The 27,511-nt window shown below is 38.4% G+C and overlaps 1 protein-coding gene across 1 annotated transcript in view; it reads left to right on the plus strand.

Moving 5' to 3' along the window:
• The first annotated feature begins 2,192 nt into the window (after positions 1-2,192).
• Positions 2,193-27,511, plus strand: part of LOC107600624 (R-spondin-2-like) — a 62,103-nt gene continuing 36,784 nt past the window's right edge. Inside the window, exons 1-2 of the mRNA XM_016292561.1 lie at positions 2,193-2,918; positions 20,629-20,817. Of these exons, the coding sequence (XP_016148047.1) occupies positions 2,816-2,918; positions 20,629-20,817 (292 nt within the window). The 5' untranslated portion in view covers positions 2,193-2,815. The remainder of the gene's footprint in view (positions 2,919-20,628; positions 20,818-27,511) is intronic.

Consider the following 27,511-nt stretch of genomic DNA (forward strand, 5'->3'; position numbering starts at 1 on the left):
ATTGCAAATGTATTTTTACAAGAGTAGGCCTATATTTAGAGCATGCAATATGAGAGATCATTACAGAGTCTTTTCCAATGCATAAGCTTTGAGTTGAGATCACTTCAGGTGCTTCAGTTTTATATTTAGGTTCTGCGAGCGGCCGGGTGGGGAGGAAGGAGGGGGGGGTGGGCTAAAGTGATTGGTTTACCGGTCCTGTGCCATGACACATTACGAAAATAAAACCCTCCTAGCCCTTAATTATCACATTCACCTTAGGAGTGCTGTCTCAGATGTTGTTTTAGTAAGACATCCAGACCAACAGCAGACGTGTGGCTGAGAAGGTTGTCCACCACAACGTCTGTCACTTCACTTAAAGTAAATAAACAAACACCCAAACGAAAAGGTCAACGTAGGTTTTGGTTAAAAGGGCTACATAATCTTTCCCTTTTTCGCATCGTTCATTCCTTTTCCCTTACATGAAAAGGTTTACATTTGTTCAAAAACAGGCCACATAATTAAAATATACAACGTATGTTCCATAATAATTTTTTCTCGGGATTATTCCTTGAGTGCTGTTTTTTCCAAAATGCAAATGTCTTTTTTTTTTCTTTTTTTTTAACAAGAGCAGGCCTAAATTTAGAGCACCTTTTCAGTAATATGAGAGATCATTACGGAGTCTTCTCCAATGCATAAGCTTAGAGTTGTCTGGGAATCACTTCTGGTGGTTCAGTTTTATGTTTAGGTTATAGTATGCACATAAATGTCTTTGCAGTAAATGGCTATAACTAAAATTAGACCGTCAAGCAACCTGATACAACTCGAGTGCAAGGATGGCAGGTGAATAAATATATCTTCAATGAGATTTATTTTAATGAGAAATGAAACTCTATTGTGTTTCACTGATAGAGACAAATAGCCTTCATATAATTAACATTGACTTTGGGAGAATTTCACTTTGATCTGAACATCAAAGAGTTCTGGAGGAGAGAGTGTCATCACTTAGAAATGACAAATGCTTTTCTTTTTTTCTCCTCTCTGAGAAGGGTATCGGACAGTCCGTGTAGACTGTATCAAACGTGTTTTTAGGACATATGCACTTTTCTGTGGTGTATATGAAATGCTGTGTTGCGTAACACCTGTTATAAATCAGTGACTGTACCTGAATGAGGTGCTGCACACTTTGACCTGACCTGGAAGATTTCTAGATCATTTGAGCCAAAAAATAACGGGTGGAATAAGACATTTAAGATCGAGTCAAAAAATTGATGTATAAATAAAAGATTAAGTGCCACACCTAGTGGTCAAGCTGGGTAAAACATTTCTTGGATTTCAAGCAATTTATATCTATTTTGGCATATAAGCTTCTAAAGGAAATTGCCTCAGCAATCTTTCTTTTTGCATTTTAAATTGTTGTAAAACTTAAGATAATATTAATGTCTTAAAAGAAAACTGTTATGTTGGACATGGAAAGCGATATTAAGTTGTATTAATGCTAATATATAAAAAATAAATTGCAGTCTTTTAGATTTTTTTTTAACTAAAACGTTTGTTATTATAGCCCCAGATATCATAAGAGAACCCTTATTTTTGCCTCTCACGTTGTATGTATTAATTATTGAGTTTTCTGAATTTATTTCTCATTTTATCCCTGTTGATTAGTAGGTTTGCTGATCTTAGCAGATTTAAACTGGTATCCTGCCTGGGAAAGCTGGTGTCCAGCTGGTTTATTGAGTCACAAAGCTTGGCTTCTACACCCTACTAAAACCAGCAAAACCATGTTTAAATGTTTGTACATTTTTTCCCAACAGTATGAAACCAAGGAAATGCAGATTGCAGTTCAGGTACTTTATGTACAGTATTTTAAGTTGTTTTTAATATGGTGCTACTTTAATATGGTGGGGGTAGAAGTAAATATACGATCAATCCATAATACTATTAGTTTAAGCCGATGCACTAGGACCCTGGGGCTCATGTAGTGTATAGAGACAGCGGGAGAAATTCCATTTGTCATCTTCTAAAACTTAAACAAGGAGGGTGGGCAAACAGCCCTCTCTCTGACCGAGGGGCTTCTGAAAGTGCTCCGAAAAGCCCCACAAGGTCTTGGAGTCTCCACGTGACAGCAGTGCCTATATAGCATCAGCACCAGTAGAGTGGTACTCCATCACCAGCCGAGCACTGCAGCACATGCCACAGTTACACACACACATCCTCATGCACATCAAGGGTTTATTCTAGAGCTTGTGCAGACTATTGCGTCCATGTGTTTTCTCACTCAGTCTAGGGGACGAAGGGACTAAACTTTTCCTGCGAGAGGGATGCTGGATGTTCCAAGTCCACTTTGGCAGTCGGAAGAAACTCGATGAATAGGCAAAGTTTCTCTTTTTTGGACTGGACCCGCGCAGGTATATTTCTTTCGCTCCTCGCATCGACTTTTGAGGGCATCCACCGCGTCCCGTGCGCTTTTGGAGATCCGCTGATTCAAGTTCTTTTGAATGAAATAGTTCGCTCGCAAACCACGTTGATCCATCACGCTGTATTTGTTACTCAAAGAACCTCAAGTTAAAAGCGTTCTCTCTCTTTACAGACAATAACGCGACACTTTTTAGAGTATAAAAAGCGCGTTTCGCGCTCTAAAATGACATTAACCGGTGGTGAAAGATGGTGTTTTCTCTACCCCTCTAATGTGTGACACAACTGAGTCCGGACTCCTCAACTTCCCGCTCCTCTGTGGAGAAATATACATATTGAAACCTCATATACAGACCTTGCAGGTTCGCGGCGAGTACCTTTGACGCTTTCTTCCGCGAGTCGGGACAATCCTACAGCCGCCCAGATGCAGTTTCGTCTGTTCTCATTTGCGCTGATCGTGTTGAACTGTGTGGACTACAGCCACTGTCAGACGCAGCAGTCTCACCGCTGGAGAAGAAGCAAAAGAGGTGAGGGCACCGTGAATGTGGCTTTGATAGATGCTTTATTAATTGTCTAATTAGTCATTTAGCTGACGCTTCTACACAGCGAGACCTACGGTCCGCGTATGACAGGGACTGTCCCACCTGGTGTTACGCTACCAAAAATGAGCATGGTAACCGTACGCTTTCAGAAGCTTTCTGTGATTTGACTCTTTTTTGATAGAAGCAGCGGCAAGCTTCCACTGTTTTACAACAGTATGAATTGCTAGTTGTAACTCTAATGCTCTGGCGAAAAACTGTCTTTACCATAGTATTTTTGTAGGATGAGGTCGCTGTCTTGCTGCAAGGGTTCAGTGATGTTCCTCGGGGCACTGCAACTTCTCGAAGTTTTAGACTTCCACATGTATGTTGCCAAAATGTAAAAAGTGAGATCCTTTAAAGTTATTCACATAATTAGGTGTTTTTAAGAATGCACACATTCTTGTTTTATTTATTTTTGGCATGCATACTTGAATTTGTAGTGCCTTCAAGAAGAGAATGTTGCATTAGAAGTGGCTTTCAGCATCAGTTTCCGTCAGAGAATGCGCGTTGTGGTACCATCATCCGTGAAGATTTTTATTTTAAAGGTATCTTTCTTTCATTGGCGTCTTGTTTAACTACGTTACGCCTTTAATTTGTTATAAATAACGGCGCCTTGAACTATTCTCACATTTCTGACTTTTTTTCTTATTTAAACTCAGAATTGAAATATATAAACAACACAGAATTGGGAGGAAAAAGTAAAGATTCTGAGTTAGCATCTCACAGTTCTGACCTTTTCTTCAGAATTGCGAGATATAAGCTTACAATATGTGGGATAAAATGTCGCAATTACCTTTTTTATTTTTGTTATTGAAATGGGGTTCAATAGATGACAGAATTGTCATTTTTGGGTAAACTATGTCTTTGCTGCATGCCAAAAAAAACCTGGACTGAGTTTGAAACGGCAAGAGCAGAGTGTAGGATGTAAAAGGCCTCTTTGTTTTACAGTGATCAGGTCATTCAAATTTGTTCGGGAAGACATAAAAAAAAGAGTAATGACAAAAACTGTTTAGAGCTATGCTTTGTACAAGTTTACCCAAGGTCCCAGGTTTATGGGTGTAAGTGTTAATGTTGGCTCTTGCTATGTTCATGCCACTTAATGTTCTGATGAAGTGACAGGATGGGTGATTCCAGAGTCTCTTTATTAAGGAAAATAATAATAGCATTCTGCCAATCTTCTTTTGGAAAATGTGACATGTCGTTTCATTCTAATCCATAATTTAAGTGAAGTTCTATGGAATTGACATTCGACAATTGAACTCTCTCACCCAGCCATTCATTCTCCTATGGCCAGGAGTGACTTTTTTATTCCAGCAGGTTAGACAGAGTTGGTTGTGCCCCTCTGTGTCCCTCTCCTGTCGCCTTCCGTCGATCTGTGGCATGATCACTTTGGTGAATCTCTGAGAACTGAGTGTGCGTGAGAGAGAACATCATTAGACGAAGAGTTTATACTGAGGGAGGGATGGATGGCATATTTGAGGAGATCAGTTAGAGATGGTTGGAGCACCATCACCTGAGACGGATTAAATATTTTGGTGTTCTGAGGGAACAAATATATGATGAGACTTCCTTCTCTCTTTTTGTTACTCACTTTCCCCTTTCAGCTATCCTGTATACTCTTAAAAATAAAAGTTTTTTTTATTGCCATCGATGGTTCCATGAAGAGCTTTTAACATCCATTGAACCTTTTCATTGCAAGGTTGTTTTTATTGGAAATAGGCTAATACAATTACAATGAATTAAGAAAAAATGGTTCTTTTAAGAACTATTCACTGAAAGGTTATTTTGGGAGCCAAAATGGTTCTTTTATGGCATCACTGCGAAAACCCGTTTTGGAATCTTTTAAGAGTGTGTCTGCACAATGTGCTGCTTGTTTATATCGATACAAGTGGGGTCCACTCTTTTTTTCATTAGAAATGGTAAGTCGGATTGCATAGAAAAGTAATAAAAGACTGTCCACATCCTCTTTACTATTAACTCAATTAACTAATATAATTCATTTAAACAGGTCCAAAGTTTTGCACAAAACCAGGCGTCTTGTGTCCAAATGCTTTCCTCGTCACCAGGGTGCTGCCTCATGTTCCAAGCAGAGAACTGATGAGCATTGAATGCGTGCAGCTGAGAAAGGTTTTGTAACACTTTCCACGCCTTCATTTGTCATGTCGCAACAGAGAAATACCCATTGTGCGTTCATATAATTTTTTTTTTTATTGTAACGTACACATGGGGATCCTCACCACTGGCCTCAATCGTTGTCATCAGAAGATCCCATATGTTGGCAAAGCTAAATGCCAAACAGATGGTTTCCTCTCAGGCTACAATTTACCACACTGTAAAAGTTCATTTTCGGAAATGTGAAATAAAATAGACTTATTATATGAATCGTATTATAATACGCTCCATATTTCCCGATGGTGATTGAAAACCGTGGTGCCACAGACAAAAGGTCCAGTGTGCCTTTTAAATTCCAGGGAGGTGTTTTTTATATGTTCACCTCTGTTATTTCCTCAACAGCCAGCCCCCTGAAGTAATTTTACTTTAATGCATTTCTTATAAGGCTACTAAATATGGCAGGCCTGTTGAGTTTGATTCTCTTGAGGTTATTGAGCAGTAAAACTGTTGAATACTGGACTTGTTTCTAAGATGTAAACATAACACAAATTGTTTTAACATTGAACAAATGGTTTAAAATAGTAACTTGAGTCATACAATGACAACTAAATAGTATTGAAAGGTGTTTGATGAATAACAATACGAATTCATTGGGGCTGTTCACACTGAATGCATTTTTAAATTTCATCGGAGCTATTTTTAATTGTTTATTTGTGTACCTTTTAATTTGTATTTGGCCTTTCCATTGTCTCAATTTGTCACCATTTTAGGATGGCATGTCCAGTTGAAAGTAGCCCCCTGCATTCTGTTTCACCCTGTCTTTTTGGTTTTGAATGCAAGAACGTGTAATGTACATTCGCACATCTGTACCATGCGTGCTATTCAAAAGCATTGCTTTTTACATCAAGTACTGGTTTTACTTGGTATCATCTGGACACTTGATGAAGTGAGACAAACATTGTGCACGTCACGGACATCGTTTTGCCTGTTCTGTGACAGATATTCGCTCTGTTCCAAAACCTAGCGAGCTTCCTCCATAGCCAGCATTTTAAGACATCAAAAGTGAATTTCCAACATGTCTTTTCTGAAAAATATGCATCTTGATTATGCTTCCTTCTGAGATGTCTAATTTTTTGCCTATTTTACAAGACTGCATTGCTTTTGGCCTTCATGTAGAAGCCAATTGTAGAATGGATTGCAACAAGAAAATTGGTAAATATACTTGTATGCACATGAATCCATAGTGTTGCATTAAAATTGAGAGGTTTTTAACAAATTCTTGCCTTCTGTAGAGCGTTCCAAATCACTGATCATTTGGAGGTTATGTTTTAGATAGAATGCTGTTCTAGAATGTAGCTGTCTATGTAGATAAGTAGGCAGTGAGGAAGTTCTTGTACCATTCACTTCCCTATGAATCACCCTCCCCTCCCATCCTGATCTAGCTATATGAGAAAGGACGGGAGAGCACAGACAGGGTAATGGAGTGTCAGTTGAGTGTGCTGGACATTTTGAAGAATTTAATTGGTGGTTCAAAGTGCTTTGGAAGGGTTGTAGAAATCGAACTGCCTTGAGTAGGCTCTTTGTGTTCCCAGGCCTTGCCAGGTTCTATTCCGTACGGCATTTATGTTCGCCCTTTGAGAGAACATCGGTCCGTGTGTGTGCAGGCCTCCTATTGTACCTAGTCCGAATCGATCGCTGAAGCCTTGTTGTAACATGAGCTCTAGAGGCTTCCTCAGACAGAAACACACATACATATGCAGGCGTGTGAGGTCTGTCTCCAGCTCTGATGGATATTTACATCCACGCCTACACAAATCGCTGGAACAACAACAAGGGGGAGCAATGGGCTGCCGTTTCCCCCTCCCCATCCCAGTAACACTCGACAGATGGACAGGCCTCCTCTGTTCCCCTGCGCTTGATAGGACCTCTAATTACGCATCCACACCACATCAAACCAGCCATCCACACGCCTTGCTTTCAGTATGGTGCGGAAGTGAGACGGTCAGGGGCAATAAAGCTACACCACTTGCTTGTAATTTGTCCATGGATTGAGCTTGGGTCTCATCCCCTTTGCCCTGTCATTGTGCCCGTCTTCATTGTGGGTCTGGGTCGAGGACGTCTGGACTTTCTAAGAACTTGGAAGGGAGGTAGACACCCTGCCTGCTGCCTGCCTGCTGCCTGCCTGCCTGTGGAACCCAGAAGCCCTGGTGTGTTTTTAATCAAGGCCAGGCATGGTAGTCATTATAGTGCCCTGGCGCTAAGCTCATTGTCTTTCTTTGTCTCTCTCCCGCCCTCACTCTCTTTCTGTGAGGATTCAGCATGCATCTCAGATGTGAAGAGGTCTTCAAGGGTCACTAGCCATTGATGAGAAAGTGAGTGTCAGCGGTTTGTGAGCAGTAGCCAACATGTATCTGTAATCAGCGTATTTGTTCGGAGTCGTGAGTCATATGCGACCTCGCTTAATGCAACAGAACTAAACAAAAAGGTCTTTAAAACATTCTGTTCTCTATTATATAATAAGCTGTGTGCATTTTGCAGTGGGAAATGGGAAATGAATGGGCGATTCTGTGTCAATCTTATGAATTTGTTATGGATAGGAGTATAAAATGCTCAGTTTACTTCATTACTATCATGCCATCACTAAAATGGTTTATAAGTTCTCTCTCACAGACTGAGGTATTTGTTCCCTCAAGAGAAAAAATAAACTTTTACTAATATATATATATATATGTGCACAGTGATGTATGTCAGGAAAATATTTACTAAGCTTACACTATACCGTTCAAAAGTTTGGGGTCAGTAAGTTTTTTTTGTTGTTGTTTTTTTTTTAAATAAAGAAATTAAGTTAAGTTTTAATCCTGAAAAATGTATCACAGTTCCACAAAAATATTAAGCAGCACAACTGTTTTCAACATTAATAATGATAAGAAATGCTTCTTGAGCAGCAAATCAGCCTATTAGAATGATTTCTGAAGGATAATGTCACACTAATGGCTGCAAAAAAAGCTTTGACATCACAGGAATAAATTACATTTTAAAATATATTAAATTAGAAATGGTTATTTTAAATTGTACAAAAGTATTTCACAATATTTCAGTTTTTACTGTATTTTAAAATATTAAATAAATACACCCTCAGTACGCATGAAAGTCTTTATTCAAAAACATAAAAAATCCTTACCAACCCCAAATGGAGGGTCTTATATCATTCTCTTTTTATTTAATTTGATGTATTGATGTTAAATACTTGCAGTTAAATATGTAAGGAGTTCAATATTGATTTGAGTTCAAATCATTGTATCATGATATACAGTTACATGGTCATTATAAAAAAAATGATTGACGAATCAGAATCAAGTTTTCCAACGAGCTGTGTGATAACAGGAAGTTTCAGTCTACTGCAGCAGTTATTGCTGTCTGTTTTTTTGTGTTGTCTTTGGTGATGCCGGTTCGTGTGCATTAATGCTCTGTAGTCTGGCATTGTGCCACCTAAATAGGAAACAACTGAGGAAGAAAAGCCCTGTTTTGTGCTTTATAATCTGTTGCGCGTAATTTGGGGAAATTCACAAGCTAGAGTCATGATTTTAATGTGCATGTGGCCTTGAAACGCATTCCTCAGACTCTTCAGTTTCAGAACACAGAGGACTTCAATTGTGGTGAGTTTATGCATTGTGCGACTTCAGTATATCTCTATTTTTGTCCCTTTATTTTCCATTTATCTTTAACTACCGACTGAGTAGTAGATATTCAGAGGGGGTCAGGCCAAAGGCGGGGGAGAATGGTAAAGAAAAGTTTAGGGAGGAAGGGAAAGAGAAAATATCCTTGTACATTTCACAAATGCCTCCTTTTTTCATCCTCTCAGTTATCCACTTGTGTTACATCTTGGCTGACTTCAACTGTGTATTATTTTATCTGAACCAGAGCCAGACCTCAGAAGCACACCGTCTTCTCTTGTGTAAACAGCTGTCACGGAGAGGACGTTACGTTGGAGGTATCCGCAGGCAGGGGTCACATGTAGTTTTCATGTTCATGTGCTAATAATGGATTTGGTGGCGACACTCCAGTAATAGACACTACTAGTTTGGCATTGTAATTAACATGCACAAGAGTCTGTCTTTGTTTTTGCACATTCTTTTAAAAAATTTTTTTATTTAGTCAGCAAATTCAATCAAGTCAATTAAAATTCAATCAGTTTTAATCTTAGTATATAAGCGCATTTTGTCAACAATTTCTTCATGTAAACAATTTCTTTAACGTTCTGAAAAATCAAAGAACTGTTGTTTATCAGCATAAACAATTACTTTCCTTTAGAGACTGGATATTTCTTTACGAACAAAGTAATTTACGTAAATGAGTTACACATTCTAACTAGCATGTATAGTTCAAGTTAATTTGTGTATTTGGTTAATTTTCAATGAAAATGTATATTGCCATTAAAAAGTTTGGAGTCGGTAAGGTTCTTTCTATATTTTTGCTAGAAGTCTCTTATCTGCTTACAAGGGCTGAAGTTACTTGAGCAAAAATGCAGTAAAAACATTATTACAATTTAAAACGACTGTTTTCTATTTTAATATATTTCAAAATGTAATGTATTCCTGTGATGCCAAAGCTGAATTTTCAGCAGCCCATTACTCCAGTCATCAGCATCACATGATTATTCAGAAATCATTTTAATATGCTTATTATTAACCATTATGCTGCTTAATATTTCTGTGGAAACCGTGATTTTTTTTTCTTTTATGAATAGAACGTTTAAAGGAACAGAATGTATTTGAAAAAGGAAATTTTGTAACATTATAAAAGTCTAAAAGTGACCGATTTTTTTGATCAATTTAGATCAATTTACAGATTTCTCCCCAAAAAAACAAAACAAAAAAAACACTGACTTCAAACAGTAGTGTAAGTTTTAATATTATGTTAATGTTGTGTATATAGTTCATTTATCTTTACAATGATTACAATGTTGCATTATCATTTTGTCAATAAACATTTTTAGCATAAAACTTCTTTGTCGAGATCAACACCGCTTTCATGTGTCAAAGGCAAAAGGAGAAAGTTGCATGATGTGGGCAACGTGTTTATGGGAGTACGGGGCCGTACAGGGGCCGTATCTGAGATGTATCTGGCTGCCAGACAGGTCTGTTTTGGTAAGAGCAAGAAGAGGTTGAAGTTGAGTGATTATCACAGAGCTCTTTAGTGTAAGCTTTGCCCTGGGGAGCAGATGAGACAAGCGGCCATTACATAAAACCCTGCCCTGTTGTTCATTTGTATCTGGAAGTGTTCTGGCATGTCCTCGCTTGCCAGGTTTTCACAGGGATTTGACAAATTTGTAACAATACACGCAGATTTTATACATTGTGCCACCCATGTGTGCAGGAAACCGCAACTGTAGAACCTGTTTTTGTTATTTTCAGGCTTATTCTGATCGTATGCGTGCCATTTTTGAAGTCGAAGGCATGGGTGTTGCGTGGTATCCTGTTGAATTTTTTCTTAATTGGCTCAATAGAAGTTATGGAGGGTCTGCTGCAGCTATTTATGGAGTAGAAGACTCAGTCTTGGGCATCAGGCTTTGAAGTCCCCTCTCAGTGGTTGGGACCATATGAGGTTCCTCGGCATGTTTCTGCCTGCCACCCCTGTGGTGCTCTCCACTTTTGACCCTATGGATCACTTCTGATCTGGCCTGGTAGGGAAGGGTTTAGCCAGGGAGGTGGAGAAGAGGTCTCGTTAAAGGGTTAATGAGGTAATACCTTTCATGTTCCTAGCATAGCACAGATTCAGGCGTGAAGGCAAACAATGCAGTTTTAGAGGGAGGTCTGCTGGGTAGTGTGTCCGCATATGTATGTGTGGGTGAGTTTTATGTGCATTCATAGTTTTAAACTTAGTTTAGAGGTTAGTTTAGAGGTGTTTACAGTTACAAATGCTCGAACAGAGATTCCCTTAAATGTTAGTATTAAACTTATCATGTAATTCATTTTACAAGTTAAGAATGTGAATGATTTCTCAAGCTACACAGTTTGAGGAATCATTCACATTCTTAACTTGCTGACAGATGAGAAAATGATAGGAAAAAAACCCAGAACCGACTCATATCTAGCAGAATATCATTTAGACCGGTGGGTGGCAACCGCACAGAAACCCACCAATACCACCCATGTGCATTAGTTCTCAACCTTTTTGACTCCAAGGCCTACAATATTTGAAGGAATTTTAGAGCTTGGCATTTTTAGAAGAACATATATTCTATGGTGTGTTAAGAGTTTTATTAATTTACTTTACTTTTCCAAGTCTGGAAATCACTTTTAAAATTAAACTTCCTCATAAATGTTTGGGGAACTGTGGGAATCCTGGTTCTTCAAATAATAAACAGTTACTGACAAAGTAAATTAAGACATATCTTGAGTTGTAGTTGTTTTGGCTTTTCATTGTTTGTTCTGTTATATTTGAAATAATTTTAAGGCATCTTGAGGGCCCCTTGAAAGTTTTCCAAGGCCCCCTTGAGAACTACTTCCTAAGTGTAGATTTTTTTCATCTTAAAATGAATGTAGTTCTACTTCCTGTGTCAGTGGTGGTAAAGTGCATCATGGGCAATGGGTTGTGGCTAGAAGGGATACATCTCAGACCTGAAACTAACAATGAAATTTAATTTTCTACCTATTAGATTGTGTTTATTATCATCTACACCTACCACAACCCTAAACCTACACCTTACAATAATGCAAAAATAATAATGAGTGTTGTACCGTGTGACAAAAATTACACTATATTGATGTGTGCATGCCCAGTAGCCACAGCGGTCTCCCTTCTAGCCTTAACCTGGGGCAATACCTTTGATCTTAAAGGGATAGTTCACTCAAAACAATTCTGTCATTTACCCTCTTGTTCTTCTAAATTTGTATGAATTTCCAAAGTTCTTCAACATATCTTCTTTTGTGTTTCACAGAAGAAAGTAAGTCATACAGATTTGGAATGACATGAGAGTCAGTAAATGACGGAATGTTTATTTTTGGGTGAATCATCACTCTTGCATAACTTTGTATTGGATTGTAGGATTGCGGTGGTATTATTATGAAGTGGCATGAGATTGGATCACTGGCAGGTGCAAAAGGAGGGTCTCGTTAGGTCCACTAATGCTCAATGGTGTGAAAAAATCCCAGGCACGCTGTTTCTCTGATCTTTGGCCGTGACGTTGCTCTTTCTCCATGCAGGGAACTCACTGCTAACTCCTTAGCATGTGTGTAGAACAGCATGTGTGACTGAATTGCGGGATTCGGAACCCATTGTGCCACAGGTGTGAAAATTAGGTGTGAGGTTTATGTGTGATAAATTGCCAACAGGTGTGCTAATTTTAGCCGTTCCACTTGCCACCCTCTCCACCACCAACCTCCTGTCTTTGCTTCTGTACCACTTTCTTTACACTGCTATCATTTTAAGGTATTTTAAAGCATAAATTAAAGAGTTTAATATAAATTAATTAATTTTAATAAATGTAAATATAATCATTAACTAATTAATGATGCCAAAGGAAGAAGAAAATAATAAAATTCAGTTCATATTCAGGATGCAATCTGGTCTTTTTTTTGGTGTATATCTTTCTTTGATCTTTTTTTTTCCTCAGACCCACACCTCACCTCTTCTCTACAGATCTGAGAACATAACAGAACATCTCACTCTGAGAAGAATTCATGGAGTGGAAAAAGTTGCTGACTTCCAAATTCCATTGCAAAAAAATAGTGAGCTGTGCAGAAACATAAAACATATCTTCTCACACAGCCCGTCATGACAGATTGCCTTTTGCACCTTACAGCACCTGCACATCTTTGGTCCACACATAAAGCAGTCTTTTTTAGTGTTTACGAGATGCATAGCAGGCAAAGTGCTATTTCATCTCTCATTCAAAACACCCATTGTTCCTTTGAGAGCTAAAGGCATTTTCAAAGGGTGTCTGGGTAGGCTTGCAGCATATGAACAACTATTCATTGTATTTTAAAATTGTATTAGTTTTTAATGGGAATTTTCAAATGGACTTTACAATATGGCAACTCTTTCATACTTAATTGCAGCCTACTTGAATTGAATGCGAATCACTTTTCACTACCCATTAATGTTATATAATTCAGAGTTAATCAGGATATCCAACAAGAAAATATGCCTTATTTTATTTGATTTATTATTGTTTAACTATATTGCTTTTTGATTAAGATTACAAAGATAAACAAAGATTTGTAGAATATATATATATATATATTTATATATATAAATTCTTATTCACAATTAAGTGTGTCTTTGTAACCTACTTTTCAAAATGTTATCTATTATTAATTAATTAATTAATTAATTAATCAATTCCTTTTTTAAATCTGTTTCTTTAAACTCTTTTCTTCATGTATCATCCCTCGCAGGGATAGAACCAGCAACCTTTTGGTTATGAACACCAAACTTTAAAGACTTTTAATCAAGTAAATAAATTAATAAATGTTTTATCAATGAGGAAACACTATAGCTCAGTGTTAGAGACAGAGTTTAAATTGTTGGCTACCTTAAAAAAACATATTTATTACTACTTGAATGAGTAAGACAAGTCAACAATAATCAGTCCATGTGTGTGTGCTCTACAATCTCTCTGCGGACTAAAAAGCCATGCCAGGGTATTAGCATACACGTCAGCAGGTTTGCCCTCAGGTCCTCTGAATCCCTTTTTGTCCTGCGCCAACTGCAAGCAAACACTAACACCAGTACCAGCTGCCCGAGCTTACAAGGTATGTTTGGATATCAAGTCCACCGATTCAATCGCAGTGATCCAATCAACAAACCTATCGGTGCTTGCCATGTCTCCCGGGCCTGTATCACAGGAACACTCTCACTAAGCTAATAAGCCAGTGCAGTGAAACAAATGTGTTTGCTCAGACACATGGTGCAGAATCATTATAAGTAATGGGATTGCCCTAAATTGTAAACATATGCATACAGTACAATCTGTTAAAGTAAACTGGAGTTGGGGGGGACATGGATGCCTAAATCCTGACTATTTCCAGCTGCAAACTAGTCGGAGGTGAAGTCCAGCATATTTTCTGCTAAATTGGAGGAGAAATGTGCCTGTAGAGTAAAACGTACTCTTGCCATATACCACCATTCTGGCTCTGGTGTATTAATCTTCAGCAAAGTGTGATTTCCATACCCAATGACCATGACAAATAAAGTCACATGCAACAAATGCGGGCGGATTGATGCAGTTTTCCATGTACTGTCTTCAACCATGTGGAACAATGTGGGGACTGGCACACTTTTAGTGGATGATCTGAAAGTTTTATTGCATACTACCAGTTTCTTTTCCATTATAAGAGACAAGCGTTTCTGATTCTAAATGCATGGTTCACCCAAAAATACTTACCCAATGTTGTTCCAAAGCCATATGGCTTTCTTCCTTCCACAAGTGGAGATTACAATTGAATAGTGAATTGTGACTGAGGCTGTCATTCAGCCTAACATCTCCTTTTGTGTTCCACTGAAGAAGGTTCATACAGGTTTGGAATGGCACAATGAGTAAATAATGACATAATTTCAAAATGATCCAGGCGATGAAGACTGACTTCATTCCCAGTAATGGGACGCTTATTGCTCAATAACAACTTTGAACTTTGAATGGTCTTAGTATATTGGATCGTATTTTATTACGTTGTGCTCTGATAGATCAGTGTGGTGGATTTTGATTGGTGGTTTAAAGCAGTGTTGTTATTGTTAACTAAAATTTTTAAAAATAATTTTTGCTAATTGAAATAAAGCTGAATTAAATTAAAATATAGATATTAGAAGAAACATAAACTGAAAAACATTTGTAGAAATGTAGTCTTGGCAACTACCTGGAACAAAATTGAAGTTGAGTTGAAGTACTAAAATGACAACAGCTGAAATAAAAATAAAAGAAAGCTAAATATATATATATATATATAAAAACTAATAAAAATGACAATAAAATGATTAGTAGTAAAATTAAAAATATTTTGTATAAAATATAAAAATATTAATAGCCTAAATATTATAATAATATATAAATAATTCTAAAATAAAAAGTAAAGTTTGTAACATTTTTAACATTAAATAATAATAAAAAAATGCTATCCCATGCATTGAAGCAAGAGATTCATTCCTCTTGTTTATTCGATTGGTCTGACATGTCAACTTATGGCTCAACAAATCATTAATTTTGCAATTTCAGTTGGTGCCTTCAACTTTAAAACACCAAGCTAAGACCTCAAAATCTTTGAGTACATTGTAACAATGTCATGTAAATCATCTGTAAATCTATGTGTAATATTAATAAGAATCCGACTGTAAATGATCCCACTTTCACTTAACTTAGTAGTAGTGTTATGCCACGTGCGAAGAGGTACAGAGAATAATCTTCTATTTGTCAAACAATTCTCACTAGTTGGACGGACATCAGATTAGCCTCAGTGTTGCAGATACAATGATTCTTCATGGTTTCCTCGTCCCCTTTCAGAGTTTTTTTTTTTTGTATTTTAACTTTTTACAGCTTTTGAATCTTGACATATCATATGACGCATGATATCATCGAGATTGTAGGGACAGGGGATGATGTCATGGGATGCTGTCATAGGCATTTGTTAGTGTGAGAAAGAGAGATCACTGGAAGTTGTTGGCAGTGTTTGTCTGAGGTGGGGGTTTGCCATTTCTTCCCAGCTCTGCTGGCCCAAGGCGATGAACGTCACGGTTGTTTGAGAGTCTTTAAACATACCTTAGAGAGTTTTTTTTTCTTTTTTTCTGTTGGATCTCACTCACACTGTAATTACTGTTGATCAGGATTCAAAACAAAGCCAGCCAAAGCTGAATGAAGGCAACACACTCTAACAATGCCGTCATATGTTGTGTTATGAGCTTGTGATTCGCATGAATGAAGGCCCAAGAATTTTGCGTTTACCTGAATAAACCACAGTCTCCCCACAGAAACTGGGCACAGTGAAACTAGCACAGATTATTGTTGGACAGATATTTCACTCCTTTTAAGTTACATTTCATTGCACTATTGTCCGCAGATGAATATTTGTCAGCAGATGGATGCCTTACCTGTCATTTGATGTTCCTGAGAGCTGATGTCAACAGTGATGTGCCGATTATAGATGAGAGAGAAAAGTAGGGAAAGGGCAGTTCAAAGAGTGCACAGGTTGTCAGGTCAAAATGCATTTGCAACCCATTTTCTTACTGAATATGGATGTAAAGCTACATAATTACATCGATTATGAAATGTAATAATCCATTATAATATACAATGTGTTACACAGGCCATCTCATATTACTGTACCTACATGCACTTGCAACAGAGGTTGACAAATGCTCCAGTTAAATGAAGAAAGTTCTTGCTGCAGAATTTGTATTTCAGCATTATTATTATTAATAATTGCATGCATCAGTTTCAGCAAAGTATGTTAACTGTTGTTGTTTTCTTCACAAGTTGTGATTTTGATTCTTTTATTTTTTACGTATATTGAAAATGTGCTTTAATTTGCCTTGACCTATAATGATTAATTGTGTATATTAAGTTCAGTAAATTGTCTGCCATTGATGTGCACATCTAATACGCGTATCAACAGTTTACGTAAATGAATAGTTCACCTAAACATTTTTGATTTACCCTCATTGTTTGAAACTTGTATGACTTTTGTTCCTCGAACACAAATGGAGATATTTTGAAAAATGTCTCTGCATTTTTTTGTGCGTACATTAAAATTCAGTGAGGTCCAATGTTGTGAAAGAAAGGCGTACAGAAATTTCATTTTTGAGTGAAGTATTCCTTTAACGTCTGTTTGTATTAGTTTGCTGAAGGGATATTATCCTTTCCTTTAATTTGATTATTAATAATGATACACAAATTGAAATTTGGGTGAGAAATCGAGACTATGAGTGCAAGCCTGAATTTAGGGGTGGATTTGTGCTATGCTATAACAAGAAATGTGATCCTCTTTCTTTTAAAAAAAATCAACAAGAAATAATTCTTCTTTAGTTCCATAATACATGCTTGCCAGTGTAAGTTACACTTCAGCAGGTTAACATGACAGACTTATGGTAAAGTTTAAAGCTCATGCTGGTTTGATTCTTGGAACAAAAAGCACTCTTAGCAGCCAAATTTGGCTTATCCACTGTAATTTACATAGAACTCAAAATTCTGCCAGACCGACACACTTAGATAATTAGTATTCTAGAGTAACTTAAAAACATAGCCGGAGATGTTGTTTACATGTATGAAAGCCACTTGGATCGTTCGGTTTTTCTTGCATGACTTTTTTCATTTAAACGACGACGGGGCAAATTGCTGCACAAATAAGGTGCATAAATGCGACATAATAATTTTGGCATAACTTTAACTATTTAGCTCAAGTTTAAGCATAAATAGAGTTGAATGCAGAATATGAATAGGGTCCGACTGAGGCACTATTTCTTGTTTGTTTCCCCTCTTGGGACCCAGTGTCTCTTTAAAACCTGATTTGACAGTGATATTGGAAAGCCATCAAATTTTCTGGCTTAGAGCTTGAATTTGATCCCCTCCATGAATTGACGAAAATACGATGCGGAATGGAAGACTCCAGTCATAGCTTCAGGTATAAATCAGCTGGCGGTAAAAAGATTTCCGTAAAATGTGGAAGCACTGGGCCCTCAAGGGTGGCTCTTGGACACCCTTGCCCTAGACGCACTAGATCCCAGCCTCCTTTTTGACATGCCTGTGGTCAGATCTGGGAAAGCCGTCCTCAGACATGCTGCTGATCCAAAAATCTCGAATGAGGTAAAAAACGTCTTACGTCTCTTATTCTTTCCATTGATAATTGCTAGACCAGTGAGAGCACAATCCCATCAATACAGGTCTGAATGTCATGCAATATAGTTGATAACAACCAAACGCAAGGCAACGAGGGAAACGGCATGATCGTGCCGGGCGATCGATGCGCTGATTCGATCATTCAAGGTCGATAATGTTGTTCAAACTCATGTTGACAGCAGCAGTTAAAGAAATCATTTAACTGCCGCAAGACTTTGCTGAAACAGCTCTAACAGTGGGATGAAAGAAATAACACCCCTATGATTAAGGAACAGGGGAAACGGTTTGTGATATTGCCATACCACCCTCAATTAGGGAAATTCAATAAGGGAAACACTCTGATAGTTCTCAGCTTTTTGATGTTCCAACCTCACGCCAGTCCCAGTTTCTGCCCGTTCTCTGCACTACGATCGCAATCAGGTCTGAAATGTGTGGGCTGAGTCGAGGAGATTTTTACCAATTTACGGTGAATGTCAGGTTTCTATAAACATGTTCAAACTGTATACCATATGTCTTTACGTGTGGTTTGGGAAAAAATGTGTCCAGCTCATTTCCTCATCACAAAAACACTGAGGTCACGTGGCATGAAACAAGCTACACAATAAAGTTGTCTATTTTTTGTTACCATGAAAACAGCATGATACTCTACATACAAAAAAAAAATACTGTACGTATTTCCTCTTGATGTAGACATCCTAATCAATTCTTGGACTTTTTTTGCAGACCAGATGATTGGCAACATTACATTGTTACAATGTAAATTTGACTGTGTGTATAGCACAGTACTGCCTGTGTGGGATATAAATAACATAAATGTTGTCTGATGATTACAAACGTATTTTTATAATTTGACATCACTGATTTTTTTAAAGAACTACCTCCACTACAACAGATAAAAAAGTAATTGTATATTGTATAAAACAGAAAATATTTAGGGCTCTGCTCTCAAGCAGTCAGTTGTTTTTAAGTAACATTTTCAGGCCTTTATCGAATTTGAAAATTTGAAATGGTACATTAGCATTAAAGCACGAGGTTGTGTCTCATTTCGCCCCCAAGTATATCATTAATACAGTTTTGAGCACTAGGAAGGACCTCGTTCACCTGAACATTGACATAAACACGACAATATTTGCATTAAGGGAACAGGGAGCTGCCAGTGCTTACTGATTTTAAGGTGCATTCTGGGAATTTCCATTGAGCAAACTTTTTAGGACAACGAGATATTGACTAGAAATTGCTCAGTTAAGAAGCGAATTGAGACACAATGATAAAGATGAGAATGTTAAGAATTGTGTTAAATAGCAAACCTTTACTCCTCTTGTGTGGTTTGTCCATCTCTCTCGAAGATTTCTCTTGTGTAATTTTGTGGAAAATGTTTATAAATGGCACTTATTACATGAAAAAATATTTTTTTTAGAAGCCATGCTGAAATTGCATGCTCAATTATTTATTCAGCCTGAAGAAAAAATTATGGGAAAAAAGGGAATGGGGGAAAAGGTCAGCGAAGTGCATGATATTTTATAAAGCATTGTGGTGGGTCGTCCAGTTCGGACTGTTACTCTATCTCGGTTTGTGATATTTAAAACTTGGCTTCAATCAATAGCAATGTCTCTGGTTTGCAGCTATTGTGTGCGCCCAAGGACATTTTCCTGTAAAGAGGACGCTAAGGAACTTACATTAAGAGACCTTTATTGTGAAACAGTATGGTCGTTACTGGCTCTTTTGTCTTCTACCAGCAACATGATCCTGCTCAGAGTCAATGCGGTTTTGGGCTTTCAGCGGCTGTCTGAACTCTACATACAGGAGTTGAGCATTGAATCATATCACTGTGCTGCTCACATTGAAAATGGTTTCCTCTGCAAAAACGTCAGGCCTCGCTAGTGTCACAGTAATGACAGTTTCTTTAGTCAGTGAAAGTTTTATGTGTCAATGAAAATGTCTGTGACAGTTCTATAGTGGCACACATTTAACCGTTCAACAAAGCACTTTGCAGTTAGCTTGCTCTGTGGTGTAGTGGTTTACAACTTAACGTTGCTGGTTCGGTTGCAAGACACAAGTCATGAGCTATCACCATGTTCCCTTGAGCGAGGCACTTAACCTCAGTAAGTGAAAGTGTACAGTAAGTTGTTTTGGGTAAAAATGTGCTTTTGCGTTGTACATTCTGTGTATCCTTACTACAGTAGGTCAAGATTAGAGTTGCCAGTAGTCCTGTATTTAAGCAAACAAACTAGCATTTAATATTAAATTCATATGGGATGCAGTCTTCATGTATTTCAGCATCTTCCACCAAACTCTTAGGAAAGCTTCAGAATTTTTTTTTGCATTTGTATTGGTTTACTATTCAATACACATTTGCACAAGTGTCAGTGTTTAACTATTGCATATTAGAATGGAAAACAGATTGCATGCAAGGGCAAATACAGACAATCTGACAGTTTCTACTGTAAGTTATTAAAATGCATATATTTTACAACAAATGCAATGAAGTCAGTAAACTTGCATCTTAAATGCATTTTAGCACTTCATTTCTTTTACAGTATATGCACATAAATAGCTGAATGCAGTATTTTATTTTTACTTTGTGATCAATTATCACCAATGTTTCACTGAAATAGCAAGTGACATGTGGTAAAGTAATTAAGAATGTTGGCAAGTCAAGATGTTACTTGGTGTTATTAGCTGGTAAAAGTATCTGTTTTGTGTCTTGCTTCATTGCAGCTACCTATGGAGCTTATCCCATCTGTAAAGGCTGCTCGGTGTGTTCCAAGGACAACGGGTGTATGAACTGCCAACCCAAGCTCTTCCTGTTCCTGAGGAGGGAGAGGATGAGGCAGTATGGCGAGTGTCTCCATGCCTGTCCGTCAGGCTACTATGGTGTGCGTGGGACAGAGATCAACATGTGCTCCAGTAAGATCCTACACTTTCCCTCTCACATACACACACACTGCCTATTTTGTAGATGCTAATGCACAGACATGCTGGTTTAGCATGGATTTGAGTGAGAGCTTAGCTCTGTAAAAATCAATTTATGTGGTCACGTACTGTGAATACTTTAAGTGAAGGAATACTGCCATGTATTTGATGTGCAAAACGCTTATTGTAGCTTGTAAATTTGTTTTGAGTGAACTGACAAATCTGTTAATTTGGAAAGTTATGACTTTGCATATTGACCTTTTCCCCCAGCATTTTCCATGTGCCATTAGTGGTTTAAAGGCTTTCTGACATACACTCTTAAAAATAAAGGTGCTTCACGATGCCATAGAATAACCTTTTTGTCTAAATGGTTCCATAAAGAACCTTTAACATCTGAAGAACCTTTCTGTTTGACAATAGGTTCTTTGTGGCGAAAGAAGGTTCTTCAGATTACAAAAAGGTAAGAAAGAGATGGTTCTTTAAAGAACCTTTGACTGAATGGTTCTTTGTGGAACCAAAAATGGTTCTTCTATGGCATCGCTTGAAGAACCTTTTGAAGCACCTTTATTTTTAAGAGTGTACTTAGATCATGTGAGTGCCTTAAAACAGCACTCTTCGCAAACTTACATTGCATTGTGAAAGCAAAAATTAGGGATGTGCAAAACTACACATTTCCAAAATCAACTAGTCATTCAGACACACAAGGAGAACATGGTGCCATATAAAAATGTAATGTGCCAAAACAACAGCATCCAGCAGTTCTAGTTGTATCATCTACGTTGCAACATTGTGTTGATGTGTTGTCTATGTGTATGTGATTTCTCTAAATAAACACAGGAGGACGTTTATACGATTTCATCAACTGACTAGTTAGCTGTTGGATGTCACCCATGCCTAGAAACAATAGCAAAATAGAAAAACGAAATTCTTATATTTGTCTGCAAAGAGCAATATAATAGTCCTATTGGAATTGTGTATCGCTTTCCTTCCATGCCCTGTATTTTATAACCTTATTTTAACATTTGCGCCAGGCCTGAGACACTCTGGACCTTTGAGGTTAAGTGAAAAGCCTGAGGTGTTGGCTTTGTGTTTCATGTGAAAACAAAACTCTAACTCTTTGGATTGTTAAGCCAAACTCCTGACAGACAGACTTAAAACCTCAGAGGAGTGTGTCAGGACCTACACTGCTAATAAACCCAGATGCTGTACAGACACCCTTGCATAAAAATGCGTCCTTTCTCACTCAACAAACTTGATACAGATTTATCTGCCAATTTTATCAAAAGAGGAGGAGGGGAAACGTTTAAATGCCTAATTTACCATAAACTGGGTGTTCCAGTTGAGGCTACTTAGCATTACAGAGTTGTCCCATTCTCGACCGCTAATCAAATTCATCAACCTACATTTTGTAAGTTCTTCAGCTGTGGAGAAAGGAAAAAGACATGTTGTTTTCTGAGACTGTGTCCTCCAACCGTTCGCTGTCCTGGGTGAATTTTGATTTTAAATGATACTGATGTGTGGCCAGTTAATCTGGATTCCTTTCATGGAGAACTTCTCCTAGAACAAAACCTCACATTGTCACGTAGCATCAAATTTCCGCGCAAAGCCTACTTTGATGTGATCACTGTTTCAGTCATGACTTTGTAATCCAGCTTCACATTTGACCCTCCTCCTTAAGTTATGCTTTTTCTGTCGTCTTCGCTAAGCTCTTCATGTCTGTCAGTCATAATGCGATGTTCTATCAGGGTTAGTGCAAGAACTAATCGTCAGGTCACTGGGAACAATTTCGAACACACGACAGCCATTCAAAGTCTCTCCGTTTTCTCTCTTGTCCAGGTTTTCAGTGCAACTATGCTCTTCCAAGAGCGTGGAACGGTGGATTACATTGGAGTTGACCATGTTTTTAAAACACAAGCGCTGAAATCACTTAAGCAGCAGCTGCTTATCATTAGACCCTAAGTGTGTGTGTGATCCTATCTCGTTTAAGAATGCTTTGCAGAATCGTCGGGCCTGAGTGAAAACAAAGGCAAAGAGGAGACAGGTTTGTCTTACATCAGTGCAGACTCTTCCGCTGGAGCCGTGGGGTGGGGTCCCACGCTTTTGAAATCCTCTCACCAGATCGAACGCTCTGACCTACCTCTGGCGAGCATCATGTGCGTGACCCAAGCATCTCGAATGAGTAGAAGAAAGGCTAAACTTGTTTTTCTCTTCTGTTAGATGATGTTCTGAACCTACATGGAGAAGTTTACTTTGTTGCCAAGCAAAGCTGCTTGTAAATTAAATGATATATTTTATATATTTAAAGGGGTCATTTGACGTTGCTAAAAAAAGAACATTATTTTGTGTATTTGGTGTAATGAAATGTGTTTATGCGGTTTAAAGGGGTCATATGATGCTATTTACATTTTTCCTTTCTCTTTGGAGTGTTACAAGCTCTTGGTGCATAAAGAAGATCTGTAAAGTTGCAAAGGCTAAAGTCTCAAATCCAAAGACATATTCTTTATAAAAGTTAAGAGTCAGCCACACCTACCTAAAACGGCTCGTTCTAACACGCCCCCACATACCTACGTCACTATCTGGGAAGATTTGCATAACGCCGCCCAAATGTTCACGCAAAGAAAGAAGGCGTAACTTTTATTCTCGCTGTAGTATTGTTGCGGCCGCCATGTTGTGAAGGCGCTGTGTGTTTCGTTGTGAAAGCGAAACTACTTTGTTTGGCCTTCCAAAAGAGGACGATATCTGCTTCCTCATGCCTAGAGCTGATCCGTGCTGGTTGCTGAGGAAATACAACAACTTTGAGCTGTGGATCGCCGGATCGGCTTTCACCGTGGACGAAGCGGAGTCCAGCCCGGGGTCATCACATGTGGTTGCCGCAAGCGTCCTTCGTCGAATCCGCAGGCCGCACTGTTATCAAGCCTGCCGCCTCTGCTCACTCTAGCCCTCCGGCCGTTCCTCACTCTAGCCCCCTGCCTCTGTCACAGATTGTAAGTACGTTTTTTATATTTAAAGAGTTTTTATATTTTATATTTTTTTATATTTAAAGCGAGTTTTTTGGGCAGTGTAGAGTAGGGCTTGTTGTTTGTAATTTCTCCGATCACAAATGCAGACATGGTTTTATGTTTATGCGGCACGATGCAGCGCAATCCGTAAAAGGATAGTATAAGTAATTATAATCAGTAATTATGTCCCCACTGGATGCTACAAATGCCTCTTTTGTAATGGGTTTTATTGGTTTTGTCTCGTCGCACCGGGACATGGCATCACAGTATGGTAAGCAGCGTAACATTTTCGTCACATGCTTGAGGTTATTCTGTCAATCACAATGCACTGGATAGCTGGCCAATCAGCGTACACCTCGCTTTTCAAAACGATGAGCAATGATGAAAAATCGACACGTTTCAGAAAGGCGGGCATAGAGGAGAAACAATAATGTACAGTATGTGGAAAATAATGTGTTTTTTGAACCTTAAAGGGGTCATATGATGTTGCTAAAATGAACATTATTTTGTGTTTGGTGTAATGAAATGTGTTTATGCGGTTTAAGGTTCAAAAAACACATTATTTTCCACATACTGTACATTATTGTTTCTCCTCTATGCCCGCCTTTCTGAAACGTGTCGATTTTTCATCATTGCTCATCGTTTTGAAAAGCGAGGTGTACGCTGATTGGCCAGCTATCCAGTGCATTGTGATTGACAGAATAACCTCAAGCATGTGACGAAAATGTTACGCTGCTTACCATACTGTGATGCCATGTCCCGGTGCGACGAGACAAAACCAATAAAACCCATTACAAAAGAGGCATTTGTAGCATCCAGTGGGGACATAATTACTGATTATAATTACTTATACTATCCTTTTACGGATTGCGCTGCATCGTGCCGCATAAACATAAAACCATGTCTGCATTTGTGATTGGAGAAACGACAAACAACAAGCGCTACTCTACACTGCCCAAAACTCGCGTTTGAATCATCAGTGGCAGATCCTTTAAATATGAAAACGTACTTACAGGCTGAGTCAGCATTATTTGTTAGAAAACCGGCATTGTGGGCTACTCTCCCAGGAAACAGTCCTCGTCCTCTGTAAAATGCATTGCACACACACACGAATATATGGGTTAAACTGTTCTGGAACAGTGTTGTAAATACAACTTAACCACTGATTATTAGTCATGTCCTCTTTTGGAAGGCCAAACAAAGTAGTTTCGGTTTCACAACGAAACACACAGCGTCTCCACGACATGACGGTGGCGGCAACGATACCACAGCGAGAATCAAAGTTATGCCTTCTTTCTTTGCATGAATATTTGGGAGGTGTTATGCAAATCTTCCAACACAGTGACGTAGACATGTGGGGGCATGTTTGAACGAGGCGTTTTAGGAGGGCGTGGACGAGTCTTAACTTTTATAAAGAATATCTCTTTTGGTTTGAGACTTTAGTCTTTGCAACTTTAGGGATCTTATCTATTCACAAACAGCTTGTAACACTCCAAAGAGAAAGGAAAACTTAAAATCGCATCACATGACCCCTTTAAATATATATTTATAAGACTGTATAATTTACTTAAAGGGGTCCTATTATGCTTTTTCACTTTTTTAAATTTTAGTCAGTGTGCAGTGTGTATGTTTGGGCATAAAAAAGATCTAGAAAGTTACAAATCTCAAAGTCCACTCCAAATGGAGATATTTAGTTTTTAAAAAATCAATTTTCAAGAACTACAGCAAACGGCTCGTTTGGACTACAGCGTTTGGTTTCCGGGCTTTATGATATCACAAAGCGGCTCATTAGAATTTCATTACAAAGAATTCCCGCCTACTGAAATTCGAATGGTTGGGGGGTGGGGAGGGGGGAGGTTGTGGTTAGAACGCTTGGTTGAGTGAGTGCATCAGACGAGACGATGAAGAAGAAGTGCTGCTGCAGAGTTAGTGCATCAGAGAAAACCAAGAAGAAGAGCTGCTGTGCTGTAGCGTCAAATTTTTGGCATGTCTAGAACAGCGGTTCTCAATTCCAGTCCTCACGTACCCCCGCTCTGCACATTTTGTATGTTTCTCTTATTGCTTCATACGTTTGTTATATTTGACTGTAAGTGCCCTGCGAAGTGGACATTACCGGATATTCCTCCATGATTCCAGTTTGAAGGGAGTGTATATGTTCCATACAAAGGGCATTTAAGTGTGCGAGACGTGAATTTAAATTGTATTTATTTACAGAGGTATATTATGTCCCACTTCACGCTTCTCTAGTAAGTTTTGTTTGTGTGTGAAGACGCTGCTGGCAGCGGCGGAGCGCAAATCTGTAAATGAATATTCCGAAGTGAAGTAAACTTCAACAGATTTCCCCTGCTCAGGGAGTAGGGAGCAATGGACACTGTGTAGGGACCATGTCAATCGGAACACGGTTCATGCACGGAGCTCACTTCTAACGAGATGATCTGAATCAGGTGTGTTGACAAAGAGAGACGTGCAAAACATGCAGAGCGGGGGTGCGCGAGGACTGGGATTGAGAACCGCTGGTCTAGAACAAATCTTACAAATATAACATGACCTAGCTGGGCGCTGCGGACAGATGCCGACCGGCGCCGCCGGTGTGCCTACACTCATAGAAAATAATGTGTTAAAATTTTAAAGACGTGGCGCGACACTGCGCTTCTCGTCCGGTGTGCAACCGCCTGAAACTCTGTTTTTTTTCACTTCCGAAAACGGATGATGTCAGGAAACAGTGGTTGCAATTGACTTTTTAACTCTGTTCCTGAGCATTATAACCCCAATTTGCTATTGTGTGCTGCACATTTTACCGAGGACAGCTTCCACAACACGAGTGAGAACTGAGAAGTGCCGGATTCGCCAAAAGCTTTTGTTGAAAGACGGAGCAAGGGGGCGTGGCAGTACTGAAACACCGTCGAAGCTGTTCGCCAATCACAACGCACTGGGACAGCTAACAAATCACAACACATTTTGTTTTTCGGAAGGCGGACCTTCATTAAACCCGGAACTAATTGAGCCGTTTGTGCCAGCCTGGGGAGAAAGGTATTTTAATAATGTAAATTATGTGAAAAATAATGAATTTTTCGAACCACCAAGCATGAGAGCATGTTTTAGTACACCCCCAAAACAAAATCAAGACTTTGTAAAAGAGCATAATAGGACCCCTTTCAAGGGATAGCTCACCCCAAAATGTCAATTCTGTCATAATTTACTCACGCTTATGTCAATGACTTTCTTTGGTCCCACTTTATATTAAGTGGCCTTAACTACTATGTACTAACATCAACAATAAGTACAATGTACTTATTGTGTTCATAATGCATTGCAAAACAATTTTCCTGCTATTGAGGTGGGATACAGGTTAGGGACAGGTTTGGTGGTATAGGTAGCATTAAGGGTGGGTTAAAGTGTAAGGGATGGGTCAACAGTGTAATTATAAATGTAATTACAGAAATGATTTCAGATGTAATTAGATGCAGGTATTTTAAAAATATAAAATATTTAAAGTACAATGTAAAAACATGTATGCACAAAATAAGTGCATTGCATCAAATGATTAATTTAAATGTAAGTACATAGTAGTTAAGGCCACTTAATATAAAGTGGACCCAATGAAAGTCAATGGGTGTCGTTCATCACAGTATTTTTATTTATTTATTTATTGTAGTTCCATAGCAGTGTTTTATTGTTAACTAAAACTA

Source organism: Sinocyclocheilus grahami, unplaced genomic scaffold, assembly GCF_001515645.1.
Source record: "Sinocyclocheilus grahami isolate Dianchi unplaced genomic scaffold, SAMN03320097.WGS_v1.1 scaffold288.1, whole genome shotgun sequence".
Taxonomy (NCBI): Eukaryota; Metazoa; Chordata; class Actinopteri; order Cypriniformes; family Cyprinidae; genus Sinocyclocheilus; species Sinocyclocheilus grahami.